General features: G+C 37.0%; 1 protein-coding gene across 4 annotated transcripts in view; it reads left to right on the top strand.

Annotated features, from left to right (window-relative positions):
• Window positions 1-27015, top strand: part of Ssbp2 (single stranded DNA binding protein 2) — a 264086-nt gene that overhangs the window by 220298 nt on the left and 16773 nt on the right. For 2 of the 4 annotated variants that reach the window (XM_005065670.4, XM_005065667.4), the window contains 8 exons: window positions 1855-1921; window positions 2335-2405; window positions 6789-6880; window positions 12594-12642; window positions 19773-19808; window positions 21612-21666; window positions 25384-25454; window positions 26608-26686. In XM_005065670.4, the coding sequence (XP_005065727.1) occupies window positions 1855-1921; window positions 2335-2405; window positions 6789-6880; window positions 12594-12642; window positions 19773-19808; window positions 21612-21666; window positions 25384-25454; window positions 26608-26686 (520 nt within the window). The remainder of the gene's footprint in view (window positions 1-1854; window positions 1922-2334; window positions 2406-6788; window positions 6881-12593; window positions 12643-19772; window positions 19809-21611; window positions 21667-25383; window positions 25455-26607; window positions 26687-27015) is intronic. The other 2 variants (XM_005065672.4, XM_005065668.4) reach the window with 1 other exon arrangement.

Raw genomic sequence — 27015 nt, 5'->3', positions numbered from 1 at the left:
CTTACACTAAATGTCAGCCAGTAAACATAGAGGCAATGATTTGCACAGAGTATCTCCATATGACAATCATTTCAAAGGTTAGGGATTAGTGGTGAAGCTAACAAAGATGTATAAGGAATGGGATGTTGACAATATTAGAATAGCTGTGATAAAAATAACCAGTTGTAGGGAGTATAGGGCTGATAGCTTTATGGTATAGAAATATGAAAGGTACCAGCACAATCATAAACCTTACAATCACCAGTAGTGGGTGAGTTAGCATCCTGTACCCTCAGATGTGGTACACAGAGAAGAGTATCATAGCCTCTATGATGTTAAGAAAACATAGCTTGAGTCCAGGTCATGAAAAGAATATCAGAATCACCATGTAAAATATATGGCTTATATATACAGCAATTGAGGGGTGATAGAGAAGGATTGGCATGGATAGGAAAAACGGGGGTTGTTTCTACTTAGAAAAGCAGAAAGAGTCATGGTAGCTCAAGGCCACACATGCTGCATAATGTTCTGGCACCAGAAAAGAATGAAATGACAAGACTTATGTTAGCTCCGTGGCTAGTGATGCTGCTGTGTCGGGATGTTTCCTGACTTGAAACATTAGGAGGATGAGGCACTCCATCTGCACCTTACTCTCAAGAAATCCCAAAGATAGCTTATGATGGGGGACTGGGGAGAGGATGGTAGGGCAAAGTTAATGTTGACTTCTTAGGACTCTGGGTTGGGGTATACAGGAATGCTTCATATGTTCATGAAGTTAGGCATTTGTAAGGTTTGTCCTAAGAATTCTGTAAGATCTAAAGGAGGTCAGCAGTGACTGCATCCGGGTTCTTGGGAGAAGAAAAGCACTCAATTGGCTATCCAATTCCAAATGGTCAGCTCTGAAATCATACATGAAAGTAACACTGAACAGACTCAGCAGGTCATATTTATGTATTTTGGGATCTGTTATTCATTTAGGAATAAGTACACACACACACACACACACACACACACACACACACACACACACATATATATATATATACATTTATGTATGTAACAATTGTTGAAATAGAGGCCATGGATCTGAAAGACAGCAAAGACAGATGCATGGGAGGATTTGGAGGGAGGAAAGGGAGGGGAAAATTATGTAGTTATATTCTCAAAAATGTAATAAGTAATTTTTAAGTGGGTTGGTAAAAGCCTTACAATGTTTATACTGAGTAAGTGATATTGGGTGTACTTACAAACAACAGTATCCAGGAATTTTTTAAAAATGAAAGAAACTACAGCTCTGTGCTACATGCCCTGATAACAGTTAAGGAGGCTTACCAACTTTTAAAAATATTTTAATATTTAATTTGATAAGATTTTCCAGTGTTAGAGTGTCTTTATAGAAAGGTATTTCAGTATCCCTATTAAATTACATTTTGAAGATACCATTAACATTATTAAGAAAGAAATGGAATGGTTTGTTATAGATTTATCTCCAAAATATTTATGTACAAGATTAGATAAAGCAAAATTTGTTTTTTTTCAAGACAGAGTTTCTCTATGTAGCCCTGGCTGTCCTCAAACTCTTTCTGTAGACCAGGCTGGCCTCAAACTCAGATTCACCTGCCTCTACTTCACACTGCTGTTATTAAAGGTGTGTGCCACCACTGCCTGACCCAAAACATAATTTCTTTTACAACCAAAATCTCGCATTAAAGATGTACAAGGATGAAGTTTATAAAATGAATGAAAAATGGAAAGATCTTGAGAGACATTCAAATGCATTATGTAGTTGTAGAAACTTTAAAGGGAAATGTCTAAAGCACGTGTTTTCTAAATATTTACAATATTGCTTTTCAATTTTGTTTACCAAATTGCTAGGCACTTGGAGGTGTCCCAGGAAGTCAGCCATTACTCCCCAGTGGAATGGACCCAACACGACAACAAGGTAAAGTAGAGGTGAATCTGCCATGCTTAACTCGTGAGGAAATTCTTTCAGAAGAACTTCATTGGCATAAATATTCCACAACTTTACCCCACAGCAACATGACTAATTAGTTTATATTTGTAGCTAATTCTTAATTATGTACAATAGCAGGTTAGACGTGCTGACATAAGAGACAGAATATTAAGATGTCTGAGATCTAGCATATGACTTCAGACACAGAGGAAGTTAAGTGATTATACATTTATTCCTCTGCCTTTTTCAGATACTTAGTGATGGTAGATGGAAAGAGCGTGAAGTCACAGGGACTTCATTAGTTTCACAGTCCCAGTAACCTAGTCCTTCCTTGGAGAGAGCTGGTCTCTAGCTTAGTGCTTACAGCTGCTCCATTACTAATCTCTTCATACTTCCTCTAGGACATCCAAATATGGGTGGACCAATGCAGAGAATGACTCCTCCAAGAGGAATGGTGCCCTTAGGACCACAGGTAAGTAACCAGCCTGAGAGTGAGCCACTGGGCTGCCGCCTTCATAGGTGTTAGCATATGCACTGGAATACTGACAGACCTCGGGCTGATGGCGCTGAACACATGAATCTCACTTTAAAATTCTGAAAGTAAAAGCACACTAGGCTCTATGCTTTATGTTATCAATAGCTGTATATTTTATAAAAGGTTACAAAAGATGATAAAAACTTACTTCTGGCTAATAATGTCTACTGATGACTTTTAGTCACTGTTTATTATGTTAGTGTGAATACTTCCTTTGCAAAGTCAGAGAGCAGTTTATTTTTTCTATTTCTACTAGTAGTATGTTTTATATCTACTTTTATTAGTATGAAGGAAATAAAGTACCTTGGTATAAATTTACCTCAGAAACCAGAAACACCACCAATAACCTTAAAAGTTATACCACACAAAAAAGGATTAATGAAAATTAATTATAAATACTTTGCATTTAAACAAAAGCAAGAGCTGTGCTCATGAATGGGATAGGAAAGTTGAAGTAAAATCATTTGGAATGGCAGTAATTTCATTACATAGTCACAACATACTGCCTTTCAAGTGAAATGTGTGCATCAAAAAAGGTAAGCTTCATTTCCTGAAAGATAATGAAAAACAATTCCTACAATAGACATTTTACAATGCAGCTGCCACCCAAGGGTAACTGCCCTATCTCTTTATACCTGTATCATAGGAACAGGCTCTGAAATGGTGTTTGTAGTTTTATGCACAGACAAAATATACATACAGGTTTGTTTTGCTTGAGACAAGGTTGTGACCCTAGCTGGCTTGGAAATCATTCTGTAGACCAGACTGACCTTGAACTCACAAAAATCCACCTGCCTCTGAATCCCCAGAGTGCTAGGATTAAAGGCCTGTGCCACCAACCAGTCTAATTTTTCCATAAATACCACTTCTGTGGTTTTTGACCTCAAGGTATGTGTGATAAAGTGAGAAAGTCGTTTCTGGCAACCACTTAAGTCTGAAGCAAAGAAAGACACTTAGCTAATGTTGCTTGAGCACTGTGAGCTGGGCAAGTACACACCGGACAGAGTGACCATGCAGTTAATGTGCATTATATGGGTGAAAACGCTTACCCAAAGCATGGCATATTTATAATATGTTTTTAATCTAAGGACAGCAATCACAAATGATATTTTAAATTGCAGCAGAAAAGCAAAATTATTCACCAAAGGGGAAAAAATCTCTTCTGATACTGTATTTGAAATTGTTTTCTCTTTGCTTCTGTATCACTTAGGAAACCTGTGTTCTTAAAAACAGCAAGTTCCATAGGAGTCATGGAACTAGTCTCTTAAAATACACAGCTATTTCAATTTTCTGTAGACTGTTGAAGAGTAAATAAGCTACAGACAAGGAACATTTAAAAATCAGATAGTTTGGGTAGATGAATGTAAAATGAGAATGTATACTCACATGTAAAGAGTAAACTGATCCATATATTTAAATACAGCTTAGATTGTAGACTTCAGTTTACTATAGGATAAAGCTTTCTAATAATTAAACAGTTCACTCAAGGGAAGACATTTTAAAGTTTCCTAGCAGACTTTTTAAAGTTTGTGGGGAGCATTAATTGGAAGAGAGATTAAACCAGTTCAATGGCTACCAGCTCTAAAATTCCAAGATTCTATGTGAGCTCATTCCATTCTGCCTTTGTTGAACTACATGGAAAGCCCTTTTCTTATTTCCTCTTTTCTTCCTGATTTCTTTGTGTTTTGGAATATTATTCACAAAATGAAAATAGTTTTATCTGTAAATCATGTATTATATTAGATAACCCCTCACTTCCTATGAAAATTCAGTTTAATTAGCTTATCATTTATTGAAGGCCTACTGTGTATCAGAGATCTTACTTGACCATTGAGTATAAGATTAATAAAATAGGATTTCTGTCTTCAACGAGCATACTATTGAGCAGGAAATGCAGCTGCATTTACAAAGGCAGTTGTCTAATGCTAAAATCCTAAAGATCAAATATGGACCCTGATGTAATTACTTGGTAAGTCATCACCTGAACAGAGAAGTGATGCTTTAGAGTTGAGGACACACGGGAAGTGAAGCGAAGAGGGCTCAGGCACATTTGATTAACATCCTTGAAAAAGAATTAGCAGCTACAGTGTTTGAGTACCAAATGCCATGTATTAATTCATTAAGCACTCTGATAGTTCATATTTCATTTTAGCCTATGAAAAGTCTGCATGGAAATTAATATTATTGCCACACATGTAAGAAAAATAAGGTTAAGGGGATTGTTGGCTCATGTAAAAGAGTAGCTTCTGTGGTAGACACCTGTAATCCCTGAACTGCAAAAGCGAGGGCAGAGGATCTCAAGCCCACTGTCAGCCTGAACTATGTAGAGAGAGATCGTGTCTCACAAAGGCAGCAAGTTGCAGAAGTCATAATGATATGTCAGTAGAGATGCAAGCTAATGTGTTTCTATTCTCAGAGTTCTACGGAACATTCATGAAATACTAGAGTTTCTAAAACTCACAACTAAGAAGAAAGATGGCTAGATTTCCTGGTGAAGAATCTCTGCCTTACTTTACCATGTATATTTTTCATTTCTATGACTTTGGGCTCTGAAATCCTTGCTAATTACTACTCCTACTACTGTCGTACATGACCCAAAGCTTAACACACTAGTGTGGTTAGAATGATTCTCCTACAGCTCACAAACCTGGGTGTAAATAATATTTCCTTAAAGTAAAAGCAAATCAACAGTAAGAGTAGCAGGTGGCTGGGTGACTTCATTTATCAAGTGTTGTCATTCTGTCTAGAGTTAACAGACCTTTCCCATTGATTCACTTCCTTGTCCTCTTAACACCTCCTCCCAAGTGTTCCCATAGGATGAGTTAGCGTGATTATGAAAGTGTAGTGTCTTAGATTTGGAATAATCCAGTAGGCTAGAAGTATAACGTGGAAAAGTTGAACAATGTAGGAAATGAAGACAGAAAACACAGCCTGGGGCTGGCTTTGATTAACCTTATGGGGACATATTCAGAAATTTAGGCTTATTTGACAGGTAATCTGAGTCATTATATCTTTTAAGTGGTATGGGTAATACTGTGATTTAGGAAAAAAATTGCTCCAGGAAATATGCAGTATAAATTGGGAAAAAGAGTCAAACAGAAACCAACTGAGATAGTGCAGTAGTCTTCACATTAGGCGGTAGAACACTGTTCAGGGTCTTTCACTGCTGTAACCAACAGACTCTGATGGTTAACTATATAGGAAATTTTTTTAAAAAAAGGACATCCAGGAACTTCTAGAAATTCTTAGTGTGGCCTGTTATGTGGCAGGTCATGCCACAGTACTAAAGGAAATGGAAGGGTGAAGACCTTAGACACACGCAGGTGATGCTTATTTCTTTGTGCTGAGCTTAAGACAGCAGCCAGGCAGAACCTACCACTGTGAGGTTCAGCATAACTCAGGAACTTAGAGACACGTGATAAAATAGATTCAAAGTCCTAATGTGTAAGCAGTTTGTGTTTGAACAGGTTGTAGCAGGTAAGATTGCCCATGAATGTATTTTTTTTGAAAATGATACTGTACCTAAAACATGAGGAAACATAGCATTTAAAGAGTGAGCAAATCCAAGGAGCCAGCAACATGGCTAGAATACAACACTCAAGAGAGGAAGGAGATTAGCATCAGAAAACCAACTGTGAAAGTCATGACTGTGTCAAACATATTAACATAATAATCAGAAAGTAACATTTGACCCGTATTGTCAACTCGTAAACTAATATGATATGAATACTAAAGTATTAAACTGATTTTCACCTCCTTTAATGCACACAGTAGGGATTGTCTGAGGGTTATTGGGTCACATAATTCATGCATGCATATTTTCAGTATGCTTTAGTTTGGGTGTTATAATAGTGCATGTCCATGTTGGATATTTTTCTCTGTGAATAGAGCCTTATAGTCAGCATTCTTGGGTTGGGTTTACCTGTTTTCTTTTCAGACGTCTTATAATTGTGCTTATCTAATAATTTCAAACTTGTTGAATTAGTAATTTATCTAAAAACATAATTTTGGACTTACGTTTATTTGAAAAAGTGACTAATGTATAGATATTAGATAATTAATAACGATATGATGACTGTTATAATTTTGATCCTATCTTGATCATTTAACGTGATCCAATGATTGTCCATATTCATAGAGTTTTTAAATGGCATGAACCAAAGTAGTTGTGCTAAAATAGAAGCAAAAATACAAGAGAGGACCCTTCAGAGAATGAGTTACACAGGCCTTATCCAGTCAGGAGTTATGTAGGGAAATCATTAACCTGCTCTCCTTTCTTTCCCCCCTCCTCTTTGGTTTTGTTTTTTTGTTTTGTGGTAGTCTGACCCTTGGTTATCATTACAGAACTATGGAGGTGCAATGAGACCCCCACTGAATGCTTTAGGTGGCCCCGGAATGCCTGCAATGAACATGTAAGCAAAATGCTTATTACTCTGTTTAGTGAAGTTCTGTTTTCTGTCTTATGAAACTACACCAATTTGTAAAGCATTTTAAGTACCCAGTGTCTTTGCTGTGTGAAAATGAACTAAACATGAGTGCAATTTTTGCTTCATTTTCATGACTTACTATCATGTTTTTCTTCTTCCTATGCAACTTTAAGATTCTTTTTGCATTTTAGGTAACATAAATCACAACTTTCAGCCTATTGCTTTTTAGTACTTGTGTATAGATTCTATATAACACTATGAAGAGATTCAGATACCAGAACCATGTACTAACTCTAAGAAGTTGATAACTGAGAGTTCTTATTCGTGTTAAAAAGTTAGCTGAGAGTACAGTTAGTAAGTCTCATAAACATATGTCTACATTTGCATCATTGGGACTATTTGAACACAAAAGATTTCTCCGTGGTGATGTCCTCTATTAAAGAACTATTCATAGTACAGGGCTGGTTCTCTTTGAAAACTCAGGATGTAACTGGGTGGGGAATAAACTGAAGATGTTTGTTTTATTGGAATGACCTTTCCAGTCCAAAGAGTAGTTTGTTTCCATTGCAATGCAATTTGCTAAGGAACTTTTATTTATTTTGCATTCTCTGACCTTCCCTTGAAGGCCTGTATACACTAGATCTTGCAAATAACTTTTATGAATTCACCAGAGGGTCACCAACATGATGGAGCCTAAAGGAAGTTCATCAGAGACTATTAACGTGCTCCACGTAGGCATGTAAGGCTCCTCAACTTCACTTCTCATTGGCCTGTTTTTAGCTCCTTGCGTATTAAATGAGCCAACTCTACTGTCGTCCAGTGGCATGAAGACACACTGTGAAATAAGCTCTTTTGATGTATGCAGGGCTTTTTAAGCTTCTGAAACCATTTTCATAGGATGCAATTTTTACTAAAACTGAAAATAGGTTAATAAGTAGATACCAGCCAGACTGAAAACTAACAGAACAGGGAGAAAAGTAGGTCAAATTTTCCTATAACATCTTTTTTTGCTTTTGAAATAAAAATGGATAGACATGGAGTCTGGCTCTTGAACTCCTCCCAGGCTCGCCTTTATTAGTGATTGCTCCAGAGGATTGAATGATATTTTTACTTATGTCAAAAGCTGGAGCTCTTAACAGTAGGCTGGAAAAATACATGGAATTTAACTTAGACTCTCACTTTAAAAGTCAGCATATTTTAGTAAACTTAAAATTATGGTCAGTCAAGTTGCAAGTGATAAGAACATATCAAATATCATTTGGTATAGTACTTTGCATTACAATTAGACACAGGGCCAACTTGAGATAAACCTTATTTTGCTGGTACATAGAAAATTTTATTTTCATATGACTTGACAGACTCAATTACTTAAAATTATCTAGTTCATTCTAATATATGTTATTAGGCATTTACATATGAGCACTCTTAATTTTAGATATTTAGATTTCTTAAGTATTCTTAGCTAGTTTGAAATATTTTCTCTTATGTAAGATTCTACTATTGATATGAAGTCTAGTTTTTTTTTAATTTTATTATGTCTGCATATAGTGTTCTATGCTTGGACACTAGAAGAGGGCACGAGATCCCATTAAGGATGGTTGTGAGCCACCATGTGGTTGCTGGGAATTGAACTCAGGTCCTCTGGAAGAGCAGGCAGTGCTCTTAACCTCTGAGCCATCTCTCCAGCCCCGAAGTCTAGGTCTTAAAGAAAATGAAGTCTTATAAGCTTATTCCTATTTCTTGTTACTTCTCTTTTATTTTAGAGTCTCTTATAATTCTTTTCATTTTTATTAGAGAATTAGGATTCTCTCAGAGACAATGAAAAATACATATATATTTAGACATACTAAATACTTTCCTGTGGCACAGAACTTTCCAATTAATCAAGTTCTAGTCAAAGAGGATAATCATTGCATTGCTGTTATGCCTAGCAAATCAAAGTTGAACTAAAACAGAAGAAATACATGATATCTTCATCACACTTTTAAAATAAATTGAATTAAAATTCATTATTTATAATCTTTAAAACAAATGTGTGACACCCCCTCCGAAGATTTTTTTAATGGCACCTGTGATTTCCTCATGGCATTTTAAAATAAAAAGAAAACCCTGTAAGGCTACTGAAAATTTGAAAAATAAGAGATGGCGTTCGCCCAAGCTCCATTTTTAAATGGAAGCAAGGACAGGCTTGTCAGAGAATTGGAGAATGTTCCTTGTCATTCCTTCTCATTTGCCATGAAAATGTAACAACACTGAAAAGAGCCAGCCCTGACTCCCCCAGGATTTAAAAGCTGTGTTTTAATCAGCTACCATAGCTTTTAATTGCAGAATTAAACATTCACAACAAAAAAATTTGTTAACTGAAGTTCATAAATAAAAATTGGTCACCTGGAAAAAATGCTTAGGGTGGTGGGAACGTGACAGATATTTCTGTGTTTAAAACATTTAAAGTAGGCTTTCAACATTTTTAAAAGAAGGAAATACCCAATATTAAGTGATATAAAGTGAAATTTACAAACTGTGGCCAAAATGTAAATATTTTCTTGTGAATTACAGCTAGTTTTTGAAAGGAACATCAGTAGCAGGTTTCCATGGGTGTCAGACCCTGCCCTGAAGCACTGCTCCTTCAGCCTTGTAGCTAGCCATTTATAGCAAAGATCATTTGCTGTATAGCATGTGTAGCAAAGATCCCAGGGTGTCCTGAAAGACTCTCACTGGGGCTATTTAAATGAGTGAATTCCAGAGGAGAATTATCTCCTTGGTAGTCATGATTCCAACAGTCCATCGAAATAGACGCTTACCAAGATGCATACATCTTTCACATTTTCTTCTACACAAAGCTCATCTCCTAATGTTTATAAAAGAATGCTGCTTGTGAAGCAGTGGTCAGGTCAACCCCTTGATAATCCTAGTGGCTCCAGCAGAAGAGGACATTATTGAGCTAACTTAGTTGTTCCTTGGAACCACTAGGTGTTGGATTCAGCACAATTTGTGGAACATTTTTAGAGTATTTATATGAGTTCATATGCAATTTCCTATAGTGTTAAAGTGAAGTTAACATGAAATACAGAATTCTGGAACTAGATCAGTATAAACAATAGAAATGATGTTACTTATAATAAGTTTATCATTGAATTTATGTTAGTAAATAAAAAGTTCTGACATTTGATTTAGCTTCTAATTTAATAGTAGACAAATTCTAAGTTAAGTATTTTATTTTATTTATCTTATTCATCCAGCTCTTTAAAGAAAATTGCATTGACTTTGTGTCAGGGATGTACATGCCACAGCATGTGTGTGGAGATCAGAGGACAACTTTGAGGAAGTTGTTCTCACCTTCCCCACATGGGTCCTGGGGACAGAGCTCAGGATAGGGGCCAGGCAGCAAGTATCTTTACCCACTGAGCCCAATTCATGCAGTTCTTAATGGATCATATTCAAAGTTATGCGATTGTTAACTATATAGCATCATAGTATTTAAACTTTCCCATGACTTGACTATTTTAGGTTGTTTCAGGACAAATATTTTCCGGCTTCTTCACTGCATTATATTTAGCATCAGACAAACTAGTAGCTAATCTTCCTACTCAAATGTTTTAGTTCATCACCATGCATCCTGTTTTACATCCTTTTATGTTAAATGCTGTGTTGCTACTGCCGTGCGCCATGTACTCCTCAGACAGGGTGTGCTGGGCATCAAAGTGAAAATCATGCTGCCCTGGGACCCAAGTGGTAAGATCGGCCCCAAAAAGCCTCTGCCTGATCATGTGAACACCGTGGAACCCATCTCAGAGCAGAAGGGTGGGAAGCCAGAGCCACCTGCCATACCCAGCCAGTGTCTGCACCATAACAGAGTCTTGTTGTCCTGTACAGACATTTAATACAATCTTGCACAAAGACATAAGGCCTGACTGGATTGTGACTGCGTTTTATTGGCCTGAAGAGTGTTGCTTACCCTGTTGCGTTAAGCTGGAGGGCTTGGGCGGAACTGACCAGAGAAGTCTCGGGTCAGGGAGGGCTGGTGGGTACAGGACTGGCACCACTTGGCCCTGTGTTGTTACACAGTTCAGGCTTAGAAGAGCAGTTTTGGGTTGCTGCTCGTGGTGAAACCAGGTCCTTGCACATCAGCGACGTGTGTCCCCGGCCTGCAGGGCTGCCTGTGATAATTTTCCCCCGGCATGTAAGACGTCTTCGGTGGGCCAGAAAGATGCTTTCTATGAGTCTGTGACACTGGTACACACATACCCTAAGTGTAGAAAGTAAATGGGCCTGTTTACCCTCAGCATTCCTAAAGTTAAAAGAATTTTTGATGCCATTGAATCTAAAGCTCAGAAATTTGAAATGTAAAGCTGTCATTACATTACAGCCCACATTTCTAAGTCCTATACTTTACCCATGTTTTGGAAAATACAGTAAATTCAGAAATTATTGGTAGCTTAATTGCTATAATGTCTTGGAAGCATTTATTAATGACATATGTTTTGGAAGAATTAAAGTTATCTTGACACTGAATCCTATACATAAAATCATCTTTGAAAAGTGTTCAGTAATCAGTTGTAAAAATGTCATCACCATTGTCATTAATATCACCTCACAGGGAGCATTCGCCTTAGGGCACAGAGCCTAAGGTGGGATTTTGTCATTTCCCTCTGTTTAAACACTATGAATTCCAAACTAAAACTAAAATAGTTGTAAGGATTCCAAGAAAAGGTTGCTAGGTAACTAGGATGGTGTCTTTATTTAATGTTTTATTACTTTAAGATTTATAGATTCAGGGGACTTTTTTAAATTATAAAATTTCACTGCCTTAGTGAGTAGAAAGAAAATATTCAATAACTAATAGGAGAAAATTGAAAATAGTCTGCTTTTCATAAAATAGTATTTATTCAAATGTGATTAACACCACAGGCCAAGTATATGACTTTGATTTAATTAACTGGACATTAATTTTGTTTACAGGGTATGAAACATAAAACATTTTCTTGAATTCTAAAATGAAGTAATATATTGGCATAGATTATCTCCCTTCATTTCAAGACTTGTTCTCTCTACTTTCTTCAACTAAAATTATGAAAATATGAATTTTTATATGTAATTCACATGCCCATTTAAAGGCTACGTTCTTTTCTGGCAAACAGCAGTGCTGATACTTAGTAGCTCAGTGGCAACCTTACAATAAATGGTATTGGCAATGAGACTAACACCAGACTCAGTGCTTCCCAATGGTGACTAAGTCATCTTTTAGCATTAGACGATACATTAATATATAATCTATTTTAATATAATTTTAAGGAGGCTAGTTAGATAGTACTTATTTGTAATTTGACAGTAATCATTTATGTAGCTATTTACAAATCATTTCATTTTGAATGATACAAAGGTGACTCATACTGATGTATTGGATTATATTTATCTGTATTTGATCCCTTTTATTCTAAAACTGATAAAAATCATTTAAGAGGATATATAGACTTCTATGGGTGATTTCTATTTCTTGTTTATAAAAATAAATAATATTAACCTAGCTATACATTAAACTATTTCATGGTATTTTTTCCATATAAAGTGATTTTTGTGCTTAAGCAGAACCATGCCTAGTAACTGAATTACAAACATTAATGTTTTGTGCCTTGTTCTTTACTTGCTGTGGAACCATTGAGGCACACGTTGAAATTTAATCTGTCATATCATTTTGTAGGGGTCCAGGTGGTGGTAGACCTTGGCCAAACCCAACAAATGCCAATTCAGTGAGTATATATATTTTGCACTTTGTAACATTTAGCAGTGAAACAACTATGGCTTTTGAGAGCTTCATAAGAACTTAACACAGTTGTGTTAAGCTTTTAAAGAAGTTGCTCAAAAGTTTTTGTTTATATTCTTTTAAAATGTATCTAATTTTTGAAATTTTACTTATTCATTTCATTATGTAAACATGTGTTCTGTGTCAGTTAATAGATTTTCAAAAGTAAAGATAGAAACAGTGAATAATACAACAGTGTGCATATCAATCTATACTAATCATAAGGTTTGATCTTCTGTAGTAGCTACAGAATCATCAAGTTGCCAGATAAGATGAGTCTCAATTAGAGGAAACTGAATTACTATGATTGTGTGTTGTGTTTATCAAACCTACCAGGTGCACATTTGCCTAGTGCCTATTAGCTAAATTGCCATCCCTGCACATCTATGTACCTGACATCCTGGAAATTTTTCTTTTATTTTTGTGGCAGTGGTTTAATGCATTTTTTTCTCTTAATGAGGTCACAGAAATATATGCACAGTTTGAAAATTAAGCTATCAGGTTTTAAACTGGGTGATTTTAGTTTTATAATCCTGGAGATGTTTTTCTTCGTCTTTGAAACCACCAGCATTTCAGTAGGTGAATTAGTGTAGTATGCACACTCTACACAGACACCCAAGCTCAAGGGGGAGTGAGGGCTAGGCAGACTAAGCTCCATGAATGAAGCTCATGAACACTAACCAAGAAGGGGTGTGTCTTGCTGGCTGTACACAGGTTCTTTTAATCACTGGCGATTTCCCGAATGCTAAATAAGTCGGAAAGGTGGCTAATATTTAAGATAAATTTAAAACTGCAAAGAAATGAAAAGTAAGGTTGTGAGGTGGGGAGCCATGGTCGTGGATCCAATGATGTTCTAACGCAGAGGCCAAATCACCTCCCACTCAATTCAGTCATCCATGTCTAAGAGAAAATATTAATTTTGTTTTATCCTATTTTCTTTCAGTGTTAGTAGTCATACTATTTACTAATTGTTTCAGGTAAAGAGAAAGATGTTGCTTCCACAAGGGCCTTCGGTGATGTCCAGCAAGTCTTTGTAAACTATTATTTTGCCAAATTACATTATAATGAGAATGACTTCTTCCCAGGGCTTTCAGTTGCCACTATGCCTCAGGAGACTTTTCCTTTTCTGTGCTTCTTGCTCTTTGCCTTAGTTTACTCAGGGTTTCACTTTGAAATTGCATCTGACTTGCAGCCCGAATACATTTCTTTTGTACTATTTAAATGTACTATTATGTCTAGGTGACACTGAGATCTCTGACAGTCTTCCTAGTACCAGAGTCTAGAAATCCCTGTTACCTCCATGATTGGTGAAACTAGACAGAAAAGTGAAGCCCGTATTCCGTCTTAAGCTTGGTGTCCACACAGCCACCCACTGCAGGCAGACAACAATCCATGCTCCATGTCCATTGGCACTTTGGGTATGTACCTGAGAGTCTAACTGGAGGCTGAGGACCATGCCTGGCACTGGGGGAGGTGATAGAGACATGTTGTACCTGGTAGTATATTGTCCAAGAAAAGCATATTTAATGGAGGCAGAGATGAGAAGCAAGTCCCATGTTCTATTGGATTTCAGTTGGAGTCCCATGTCTTCAGAGTTCATCTAAATGCCTTGGGTGTACTAGTCAGATAAGGGGCTCAAAATCATCTTAGATCCCAAGAAATACTAGAAACTAGAGTGGAAATGTGCCCAGTAAACTGCTCCATGATCAGTCTGGAATGGGCATTGGCCAGTACAATTTGGCAAGTAAAATCTGAAAGTGGTCCTTTCTGTTCGTGTATTATGCACATTCAGACATATCTCCCCCAACTCAACCGATGTGCATTAAGTAAATAGTGGGGATGTGTGGGGATTCACCAGGAAGAGGAGGATGTTGTCCTAAGTACATAGGAAGAAACTCTTCTCACAGGTAGTGAAGAGCAGAGAGGAGAAACTGCAGACAGTGGGTGGCCTTCTAGAAGAGAGGGACTTCTGTGAAACAGCATAAGAGGCCTGAGAAAGATTCTGTCTCCAGACACAATTGATTATTTTGCAGTGATGACTCATGGGTGTTATTTTGAATTCCAAGTCCCTTGGACTTTCTGTATGTGTTTACTATGGCAGATGCCTCTCTGCTGGGATCAGTGCAATGTGTGTCTCCTGCTCAGGGCAGCATTTAAACTGGGCTTTCTGTTTTTACCTTTTTGAATATGATTTGCCTTCTCCACATTCTTCTGAAGCAATGTCAAATATACAGAAGACCCGGGAGAAGGGCACTAAGAATCCCATGTGCCTAGCTCCAGTTCTCCAGTGCTGATGTTTTTACCACATTTGCTTCAGGGTTCACTCGCTAAGCAGTTTTTCCTGTTCTGTGTAAGTTTCCTGAGACTTTACTCCTAGGTATTTCAGTGTATCTCCTAAAGATAAGATAGCATCTTTCATAACTCAAAACAATGCTCAGAATCATAGCACTAACCCTGATTAATGTTGTTTTGTAATCTGCAAGTCTTACATGAATTTTTCCAGTTGTCTACATATCTTTATGCCACTCATCAGCCATGTACCTGGTGCTTTTCATCTGGAACAGCCGCTCCAGCTCATGGTTGTCCCTGTTAACTTGCGGTTGTGCTGATATAAACCAATTGTCTAGAGTATCCTGTAGCTTGCTTTTATCTGACACCTGCCAGGATGCTGTGGGAGGAGCTTCCTGTTTTCCTTAGAGCACCATTGCAGAAGGCTCCTGTGGACCTGTCTGGTCTCTGGTCACCTTAGTTTGAATTGCTTGGCTAAGCTGCCGCTTGTACAATGTCTATTACACTAAAATTACTGGTTTTCCTCTGTAAATATCCATGTAGAACTGTACTTGAAACTGGTAAATATTTTCTTCCTTCTCCTCGGCAGCCATTTTTGGCATCTATTGGTAATTCTTATCTGATTCTTTTCTTTCCTCACTGTGTTGATCAACAAATGGATATTTTTAAAATGTTCTTTCCTTCCCTACTAGCTCTGAAAACTCCCTTTTTATTTACTTTTCATGATAGTGGTTAATACGTAATAATTGTAAAGATCAATGGGAATCTCTGTTCTCACATGTGTGTGCTGATTTATCTGTCCACCCTTCAAACCTCTGCCCTACCTTTTCATTGTTCCTCCAGCCCCCTCTCCAATCCTTAATATCCTTTCTTCTGAAAATCCTGATTTAAATCTGATTTGGGTTCCAAGAGTTCAGAAAATGTGTCCTCTTTTTCCCCTTACCTCTGTTCTGTGAGAACTCATGAAGGCTGTGTGTCACCCAATTCTATGTTTGCAGCTTCTAGTTGAACACAAAATAATACCATTTACCAGCTAAGGAAAGAAAATGAAAACAACTCTAACTGACCTACATTTGCTTGTCTTGAGTCATGTGCTCCTTCATGAAGCAAGCAGATGGGATAAATATGCTCTGCCTAGGTCATATGCCTACTCCTGAGCCTGCACAACCTGTGTCAAGTCAAAATAAGGAAACTACAGTTAACTGGGGAAATATGAAAGGGGTTGTTAGTAGAACAAGGAATAGACACAATACCAAATGTTTAGTATGGCACTATATTAATCAGTTCACTGATTTGACATGAAAAGGCTAATGGAGGGAAATTCTTTAAGGAAAAATATGATTAACTATAAGGGCAATACAATGCATTTTAAATTAAAAAATCACTAAAAACTAGTTCCTAGTTTCCATTGGTACAATGCATGATGTTGGCTTCCCCAACTCTAACTCCCCGGTACTTACAAGATTGTTGTAGATCCCCCTACTGGAGAAAGGTATAACTGGATTGTTAGCAATCATTTTAAGTGCAGTAGTTACTGCTTTAGCCCTTATTTATTCCACCACAATCATGAGTGTAAGACGCAGAATTCCCTTCTAGTTTAAGCATGGACCATATTTGGCTCTTATTTTTCTTCATCAGCTTTTTGTAGATAGATGAGTCTGACCCTCTGGCTTTGCGATATTTTCAACTGTGTCTTCATTTTAATATGTTTTGAAACATTATAGTGTGTGTGTGTGTGTGTGTGTGTGTGTGTGTGTATGTGTGTGTTTCTGATTGTATATAAGAACACCACATTCATACAGGAGCCCATGGAATTCACTGGATCTTCTAAAACTGGAATTATAACAACATTTGTCATTGCGTCCTTTCAAATAATTTGTGAAGTGATTCTCAATTCTCTGGTCCTATTTATTGTAGTCAGCATTACCCGCAACTCCCTCTGCCACCTCTTCTCTGAAATCTTGCAGCAGTCTACTTAAATCCCCTTGCCATGGTCCCTGTAGAGTCACCTTACTAAGGCATGAATCTGAACAGTTCTATAAAACCTTTAGTTTTCAAAGCATTCATTCCTGGTCCAAGCATGCGGCCTTATCATTTACTACACAACCTCTAAGTCCTACAGTGTGGCAGCCATTGAAAAATTATATAACATTCTCTAAACTACTGTGCAATCTCACATTTCTTGTCTGTCCTTCAGTTTTTCTCACCTTTCCTCAAGTTACACCTTCTTTCTATGTGTCCCGGATTTCCAGCTCAGAAACAAACCCACTATACTCATAGTATTTCTGTCTCTTTGGATGCAATATATGCCTTTCACACTATGCTGTCACATCCTACTGGCAGCTTTCAAGAGTGTGGGTTCAGTTATGTGCCAGGGGTAGGAGCCCAAATGCTGAATTATAATCAGAAAACTGAAGAATATAATATAGAAATGGTTTGTATGAGTGAAAATAGAAGAGCTTGTCCAGACAGAGATGGAAATAAATTGAAGGAGTAGATGAGATAGCAGTTTGTAAAGTATTTAAAAGTGATAGTTCTATTTCACCATGGGAAGGAATCATGAAGACCTGGGTGGATAGGGAAGCTGTAGGTGTTGTCCTTAGAAACGAACAGAAGACTCTTTGTTTGCTTTTTCTCTCGGGCATAACAGGTGTAATTTTAAATCTGACCTGAAAATGATGGTTTAATGTATGGCAGAAGGGCAAAGTATCTACTAAGGATGACATAATTGCTCTGACAGCCAGTTCACAGGAGTGAAAAGAAGTCCCAATTTCAGAATTGGTTTTTCATTCAGAAAGTTCATGAACTGTGTGTTAAACCCCTTTAGTAAGTTGAAATCTGACAAATGAGAATATGTACCAAATGAGAATATGGTCTGGGTAAATACTACAGACCAAGAATTTTTCTTCTTCCTAAAGTTGACTAGATTTACATGCTCATAACTTAACATGTCAGGGCTTCTGCAAAGGCTGAACCAAAAAATGGAAAGATATTAGGGCAGAGCATGTAACATGTAATTAACATGTTATAGAGTATGATTGTATTTGTGATCTCATTCTTGCTTTGTGCCTTCATGAAATTTCTTGTAAAACAGAGAGGCTAACTAGCAGATGACCAGAGAAATAGGAACCAGCTTACTAGGTTTTGGGAGAATGAATGTAAGATATTTGAGAGATAGATAAGCTACAGAGTATAGGAAGATGCAGAGGTAATTTAGTTATAAACGAATCAAGACTAATTGACTGAGAAAACACTAAAGTGTAATAAAAATTAATCTGACAGGAACACAGGGTAACTTTTGTAAGCACAAGTAGTAAGATTTCAGGCAAGAGAATTGTCCAGATCTTAGTACAGAGCTTCTGAACTCTCAGAAAGGAGAGAAATAGCATGTTGTGAATAACAAAGGGATAAAAGGTGATGAGAGACTGTCATGATAGGCAATATCAGAGTAAGAAACCACTGCCCAGGTGCTAAAGACAGGGCGATGAAATGCATTCTGGGAACCAATAGAATGCAGGCAGTTGGGGGGGAGCGCAAATGTATCAATTTAAAGCAGTGCATTAAAAAAACTGGATAATAGATCATGAACTGAGAAGAGCACAAGAGAGCAGTCATGCATTTACCAAATGGAGGCCAGGTTCTGTGCTGTGAGAGAGCTTAGTATTCAGGGGAAGTAATCGCCTTCATTAGGGTCTGAGCGCTACAGAGGCGGTGGGCTCTTGGGCTCAATCAACCCCCACAAACACACCAAAGTAGAGGCTTTGGTGACCTATGCTCTGTGCTTACAGAAACAAGGACACCAAACAGTGAAGAGAAAGCCTTTTCAAAGAGCCTACTATTAAATAGTTCCAAAAATCAAGTATTTTAAAGGGGAAATTGAGGTTTTATAGACTTCCTTATTTGTGACTTCATATTACTGTGTTGTTATGGCAGGTTTGGGGCCATTAGGGAAAGGAATCAGCATTTTTGCCACTCAGATCTTATTCTGGCCTTGACCAGCTCATTCTAGGGAGACAAATTACTGTCTTTTTGAAGAATAAAGCATATGGGCTGTATCGTGCAGTTGAGCTAGTGGGCTTATTGAAAAAGAAAATGTTTAACTACTCCTATTAACACCCACACTTAGGTGTTTATTTTCAAGTATGTTTTTAATTGTTCACTTCCTTCACTAGCACTGTGAATTAGTTCGTCCTCATGTCTGGAAAATGACCTCTTCAGGAAGGACTTCATTTGAACAGAAAGGGGATCCATTGTTAAGATCTGGTCTTCACAGATTATGAGCCTTTGAACATCACAGTTAGCAAATTTATTTGAATATATTACATTGTTTTAATGCTAACTAAGCAGGGAGTGTGAGAATTGACATGTGGGGAATGAAAGTAGCAGCAAATGTCTTTACAGTTTACATACACTAAAAGTTTTATCTGTATAGGATACTGTAGGATACTGATCTGAAATCTTCTGGTTTCTTGGTTTTAGTCGTTCAAGTACACATCTTTCTGTTTATAGACTGTCTCATTAGTACATACAGTGAATACAACTGACCTAAGTCAATCTAATTTGAAGCTATAGTTGTAAATTCCTCTTGTGAAATCTACATTTTCTTGTGAGTTCAATATAATATTACAATTGTTTGGATTTTTGGCACTTAAAGAGATGTAAATTCCTTTATGTTTTATTTTACTTTGTGATGCATTTCAAACTTGATGAAAGAAGTCCACCTATTTAATTCAATCCCATGTAGTCACATGAATCAAAATGTTTGTTTCTGTCCTGCTCATGTTCCAGATACCGTACTCCTCAGCGTCTCCTGGGAATTACGTAGTAAGTACATTTGGGTTTGCTTGCTCATAAGAATTGATGTTACATTTTATTTGAGCAATGAAATTGTTGCCCAGATGTTAAGAAGAGCCCCTGTGTATTGACCAAGAAGTGAGCATCTTGAGCTGTTTCATCTGCCAACCTCAGTACATATGTTGATGTTCATTAGTGAAACAGTTATCAGTCTGGATAGAAGTGCCTTGAGTACTCTGTTTTACTTCAGCATATGTTTCTGGGAGCCACTACAATGCTCTCTACCCAGTCATGAAGAGAGCCATTCCCAGTTATACAGTGATATGCTTGAATTCACAGTTCTCCATGAGAATAATGTACACACCCCCTCCCCAGACCCACTCACCAAACATAAAGACTAAGAAAACAACAACAACAACAACAAAACTATCCCAACCACAAAGTAGATCAGACTACAGAATCGAGTAATAATCTGAAAAGATCTTTTAGGGTTTTTTTCTATTCCTAGAAATTGACAAAAAAAAAAAACACGATTTCCTTGTTACAATCTAGTACACATTAACATTTCTCAGTATTCATGTAGACACGAATCCATTTGGACCACCTCTTTTAAAATCACAACTCTTTAGCTATCGCCTATTTTATCCAAAGACCACCATAAGGACTAATTTTTTAATAAAATTTAGAAGAAAATATTAACAGAGAACCAAGGATAAAATGGTAAAATTGGAAGCCTTTTTAAAGTAATTTGCAGATGTTATAAGCAACTAGAGTGCAGTAAATACGAGTACACAAGGAGAAAATCAATGAGCATTTTGACCCCTACAGAAACATTATTGTATTAACATAAGGAAAAGCACATGCTGCCCTCTGGACCTGTGGTCTTAGTGCTCAATGTTCCTCAGAGCCATTCCAGCCAAAGAAGTCCAATTCTTGCCACAATCTGTATGCAACAAAATAAATAAATTAGAATAAAATTCTTAAAGTCACTTAATAAGCCTGATAATTTTTTATGAAATTACACTTATTTTAAAAGAAACTTTAGTTGTTTACTTAGTGGGAAACGCATATATTATTTGAAATAATTGGTCGATTGTATGTACACAGTCAGAATAAAGTAAAGATTTAACCCACTTGAGATTAATTTGACCATTACACATAGGGTACCAGAAGAATCCTGAGCCTTGTTGCCTAGCCTATACGTTTAGTTGTCAGAGCTGAGGGCAGATTCGCTCCTGTCTGGTCAATGGAGTTGCAGCCTCCATCGCAGCAGTGGGGTCGTGTCTCATTTCCCACTGAAGTGACAGCTAGTGTATTGCCTCTCAGTGTTGCAGCGAAACTGGCAGAGAAAAGAAGCAGCATTAGTGGATCTGCAATGCGATCTCTAAATGGGTATCTCTTAGAGAATCTCTATGCAAATGACTTTGTAGTTTTAGTAAAAGCCAGTGACACAGAATGTAAGAAAATTACAACAGCAAACAATTAAAGTACATGGGAATTATTCCTATTTTGTTGGTTTGTAAAAGCCCTATTAAGTGGTTTCTTCTTAACCTCATTATAGGTGATGTGATTAAGTCATGAATAATAAACCAGTGTTACAGGCTTATTGTTTTTGGAAACTTGTCAAAATAGTCTCAACATAGTTAAGCTAAATTATGTTTTGCATAATATTGAGTTGATTGTGAATCAAAGAAAATAAATTACAGAATAAATATATTTGTTTTGTATTTTAAAATTGGATTAATATAGAGATAAGTATAACCTTTTTCTGCTTTTTCTTATGTTGTTTAATGAAATGCTTTATTTTTACTGAAATTTTGTGTAATTATTTAGGGTCCTCCAGGAGGTGGAGGGCCACCAGGAACGCCCATCATGCCTAGTCCAGCAGGTATTGTAATTTAAACTAACTACCTGGACATTTGACTCCTAGAGTAAAACCACAGAATATAGAAATTGTTTTTGAAATAAACCTTGGAATTTTCATTGTCTAAGCATAATTAAAGACCATAGAGGAATCAGGTGGGACAAAGTCAGATTCCTAAAACAGCTACAGTCCAGTTAAGAATTTAGAAAATTCCTCTTGTGTGGATTATGGATTTAGTAAGTATGAGCAATGTGCTGATTTATATGAATTGCAAGTACCTTAACTTACCTAAAAATACCTTAAAATTGAAAAGAATCACAGAAAAGTCTACAGGAGTAAAACTCTAACAACATAGACCATAAGGTTAGAATAGCAAACTGATCCCTACCCACATATCTATCATCTTACTGTTTACCCTACATGTCTGTAGGGATTTATTACTTAATAAATTCACTAAATAGTGCTGAAAGATGTTTTAATCTTCTAAAATAAGATACACTTCATATATCCATAATAATTTAACATAATTACTTCACATAACGTTAGCCTTTTTTCCTCTTGATACTACTGTAGTACAGAGTATTAAGCATGTTTGGAAACTAGTGATTGGAATTTAAATTGTCAAAGATCCAGCAACATGTATCAAGGCTATCAGATAGTTCTTAAAAGTTGAGTCTGTAATCCTAATACTATAAATGATTGGAGATACAATCCAAGATTCTATACAAGGGTACTCATTCAATGTTCTCAGTAGTTAAACTAATCTGTATTCCTAACCCAATAGTAGTGAGATTATTAACTTTAAGGCATATGATAGGCTATAATTAAAATTTCACTGAAGTAATCATAAAAAATTATAATGGTGAGAAAAACAAATGCTTATTAGTCAGTACAATTATTATCACAGTTTTCTCCACTTTTAATGACTTATTTTAATTATGTGCACTTGCTAATGTCTGTGTGCGGGCATGAGCACAGGAGTGCAGGTGTCCATGGAGACCACAGGGCAGCCTCAACTCCCCTAGTTACAGATGTTACCAGGGAGTTACAGATGATTCTGAGCCTCTTGATGTTTGTGTTGGGAACTGAACTCAGGTTCTTTGCAAGAGTGGAATGTGCTTGTAACAACTAGTTGAGTCACCTCTCCTGACCCACACAAACATAGATATGTGTGCATCTATGTGCATATTTATACCTGTGTATGTATCAGAGAAGTAAGCTAAGGCTTTCAGTGCTTCTTGGTAGTAAAATAGATGAGAAAGGTTATAATTAAAAATAATTTTAGTATGGTTCACTGCGAAGTCAAATGTTAAATATTTAAATTTAGTTCTAATATATACAGAAGTTTAAAAGTCATCATTATTAATATTTCCAGTAAATAATTCTTTGTTTTGTACATTTTATTTAAAACCAAATTTGGTATTATAAAATGTTACCTTAATTTTACTGTTTTCTTTCTATCCATAAAAATGTCATCATCTCTATCTTCCAAATGAAGCAGTATCTATCAAAGATGAATTATATGAACTGATTGCCTCGCTGCAATTCATTCTCGTTCTGTGAAGTTAATGTGTAGTTTGGAAGATGTCATGTGATTTGTGCTCCTTTCACTGTAGACTAGAGGCCAGCTTCAAGCAACACTAAGCATAGCAGGGAAAAGTAACCTAACCACCTCTTCAGTCTGTCTTGCTGGCCTTGTTTGCATACTGTCTTAAAGTCCTTTACAGTGAGCCAGGGTCCTCAGCCCCAAAGACACATGCCCATAGATGCACTTAGTGTAAGCTCTTCCAGGAATCCTAAGGAGGCATTCATTTCCTAGAAAATAATCCCTATACCTCTTGATGGTATTTTCTTCTTTGGATGAAATTATATTTTCAATTAGTTTTAAAAATGATAAGTTCATCTCTTGCATATTTAAAATATGTAATCCATTTTTCTTTCACCAAAAGTAAAGATAAACCCATTTAAAGTTTTTCATATATTTAAAATCAAATCCAAATTTTTCTGAAATGATAGAACTTTCTAGACAAATTAAAGCAATAAATCTAATTTGTTGTCTGAGGCACACAAGCTAAGTAAAATATAGCCCCATTCCTTCTGATGAACTCTTGATAGCTAGGTGTGCGTGAAAAGGCAGATACAAGACTCACTGCATTTGTGGGAGCACCATGCACTCAGAGACCTCAGGGAAAACTCACGCTAGAAACACCATTTGAAATGCGCCTTGGATCATGACCAGAACTCCAGTCGGTGGGGCTGGTGAGAAGATGCTAGGCAGGAGAAGGAATGAAAATGTGAAGATGGGCAAGGCTGGCGATAGGCAGGAAGGAGTAAGTAGCCTTACATGACAGAAATGCTTCGTAGATGAGGACATGAAAAAGTTATAGCCACAAAAATAGGTTGGGATCTCACTTAGAATTCAAAAACAGAGGTCAGCCTGCGGGGATGCATTCTGGGTCATTCAATACTATGAGGTATTTATTCTTTTAGAATTAATCTAGTAGTATCTGGTCGGTCATAGAAGTGCACACCTTTAATCCCAACACTCAGGAGGCAAAGGCAGGTGGATCTCTGAGTTCAAGGCCAGCCTCGTGTACAGAGTGAGTTCCAGTACAGTCAGGGATATATAGTGAAACCTTGTCTCAAAAAAAAAGGTAAAATCTAGTACTGACATTCATTATCACTGTTGATAAGTGACCAATAAATAATATACACTAAAATCACAGGCTAAATGTTTAGTAAGTAGTCACACCGTGGCAGAAGTAGTCATATCTCTCTCTGTGGTCACTACCATGAGAAAGTATGTTATTTCCCCAAACACTTCATCATTTTAAAATAAAGATCTATTGTGATACATCCAAGTAAACTTTTCAATTGTAAGAAAATAGAAAACTGTATTTCATCACTAATATTTCCTCAACGTAAAATAATTAGCTTTCACTCTGGATTTTACTTCATAAAAATATATGTGGAGATTTAGAATTAGCTAGGAGCCGTGAAGTATATGTTATAGAATAGTGTAAAATCTTAAATATATTTATAGATAATACGCTCCAATTATTTTAATAAAATTACTGAAGAAAGTTATCAAAAAGTTGCTGAAAGCCATTGGTGGTGAATGAGTACTGGGGAAACTGAGACAGGAGGATTGCTGGAAATTCAAGGCCAGCCTGGGCTACCATGTGAGTTCCAGGCCAGCTGCCATCATAAGACAGGACCATCTCTGGAAAGGAAAAGATGGATAGAGGCATCTGGCTCTTTCTTCAAGAAAGATGGATTCTTTTTCTAGCCCTGTTGCAATCTCACGTTTGAAATTAAGTCAGTAGATTCTACCAGTTTCATCCTGAAATTCAGGGTGGTTTTTTTTTGTAGGAATTCTAAGAAAATTCTAAAAATTGAAAAGCTACTGAATTTGAACTTTTATAATTGTCTGATGTATATATACACATCATTGCTTATGAAGTAAAAAGTAATCCATGTTTTATGAAATAAGTATACTATAATTTTATTGGGTTTTTTTAAGGTTCAATTGACCTGAATTACTGATGCATTTATTCATCTCATTATGTTCCTAATTTATGACCTTAGAACAGTACAGTTTGGGTCAGAAAAGGACTGCCAGGTATTGATTCCAGACACTAGAATGACTACATCAGCCATCTAGCTATGTCAATTGCTATGTCTGCCAGGATCATGTGATGACTTTGGTAGAGATATTAATGAAATGATGTTTTGTTTCAGATTCAACCAATTCTGGAGACAACATGTATACTTTAATGAATGCAGTACCTCCTGGGCCTAACAGACCTAATGTAAATATGAGTTTTAAATTTGGATTATAATATAGTAATATTCCAAGTAAAAATAAATATGTTATGCTTATACATAAGTACATAGGGTAGCTAAAATTGAAAAAAAGTCAGAAAATACCTTTACTGTGCATTAAGCTAATTAAAACCTACATGCCTATAGTCTCAGAGTCTTCTAAAACCTTACGCACCCTTTAAAGTTGCAGAGGCAGGAAAAGAGCAGAGCACAGCATGCTCACAGGTTCTTGCTAGGGCTTACAGAGGTCCAACTTCCCGACCCAGCTAAACTGTGCCCTTGTTAAAAGCTGAGTAAGAAGGTTCCATGAAGTCCTCTCTACTTTCCTGTTGTGTGAGTGCATTGCAAGTTTTATTTCATTACACACACGCACACTTACACACACACCTGACTTCGATAGGTACTTACCTCCAAACTTAAGATGATGATGCCTGCCTTCAGATAGGGCACAGAAGCATTCTAGAGGAGGTGGAAGGGCACTGACCTTGAACTTGCCATCACAGCTCTACCCCAGTATGTCTGTTGACAGCTACTGCTAAGATTTTACTTGAAAGAACCAATCCTGATGCTTTAAATGTGTGAGTAGAGCTGCTGCGGAATGTCTGCTTTACGCTGACATAGCCCAGGTAACTAAGAAAAGTTAACACTGTTCAGCTGTCCCTAAGTAGCTAAATGTGTTTAACCTGCAAGATGAAATCATTCCCTGTACCCACTAAAACAGTGATGTATCGCGCACTAAGAAAGTATTGCTATGGATATCATGATTCAACAGAAATAGCCTTCTAATGAGCCAATAGCATCAGCAGCTTCTTAAGAACTACCTTGAGCATATAAGAGGAAATTTGCCACCATCAAGGGGAGAATGGTAATCTTCACATTTACATGGAATGTCCATGCTTTCAAGTTGAGCACATGTGGAGGAGGAAAGAAAATAGACAGGAAGTGGGATTAGCCTGAGCATTCAGACCATGAGATGAGAGAGTTGGGACAGACAGTTAAAGAGTCTACAACCTTGAGACGTATCCTGAGAAGTCTCTACTCCTGGAAATAAACTAGGGCAGTCTCTAATGTTAATAAGTAATGTGAAATAAAAATCATTTCCCATATTATCACAATCACTTTCTTCATTTTTTAAAACAGTTTCCAATGGGCCCTGGGTCAGATGGTCCCATGGGTGGATTAGGAGGAATGGAGTCCCATCACATGAATGGCTCTTTAGGTAAGACTTATACATTAGATGGATGGCATAAATAAAAAAATAGTTCATACAGTGGGTATTATGGCTTACAAAGCTCTTCATGTACAAATACTTGAGTGGTCATGTGATCCATAGCATACTGGGTGTAAACTGGAGAGCATTTGAAAGTTAGGGGTGTGAGGTTGGCTCTGTTCAGATTGTCCCACGAGTATTGATGCCAGTCTATGACAGCATAAGTGTCTTGTGGCCAAAGGAGCGTGTGCCATGCTGCCTAACCCAGAGGGCGCCTCTGCCCTCCCTCTGTGAACATATCAGAGAAACCAGGTCTCTGTAATGATTCCTTAATTTTG

The sequence above is a fragment of the Mesocricetus auratus genome, unplaced genomic scaffold (assembly GCF_017639785.1).
Source record: "Mesocricetus auratus isolate SY011 unplaced genomic scaffold, BCM_Maur_2.0 Super-Scaffold_100020, whole genome shotgun sequence".
Taxonomy (NCBI): domain Eukaryota; kingdom Metazoa; phylum Chordata; class Mammalia; order Rodentia; family Cricetidae; genus Mesocricetus; species Mesocricetus auratus.
Note: the sequence above shows the minus strand (reverse complement) of the source record. Positions and strands in the feature narration are given on the sequence as shown.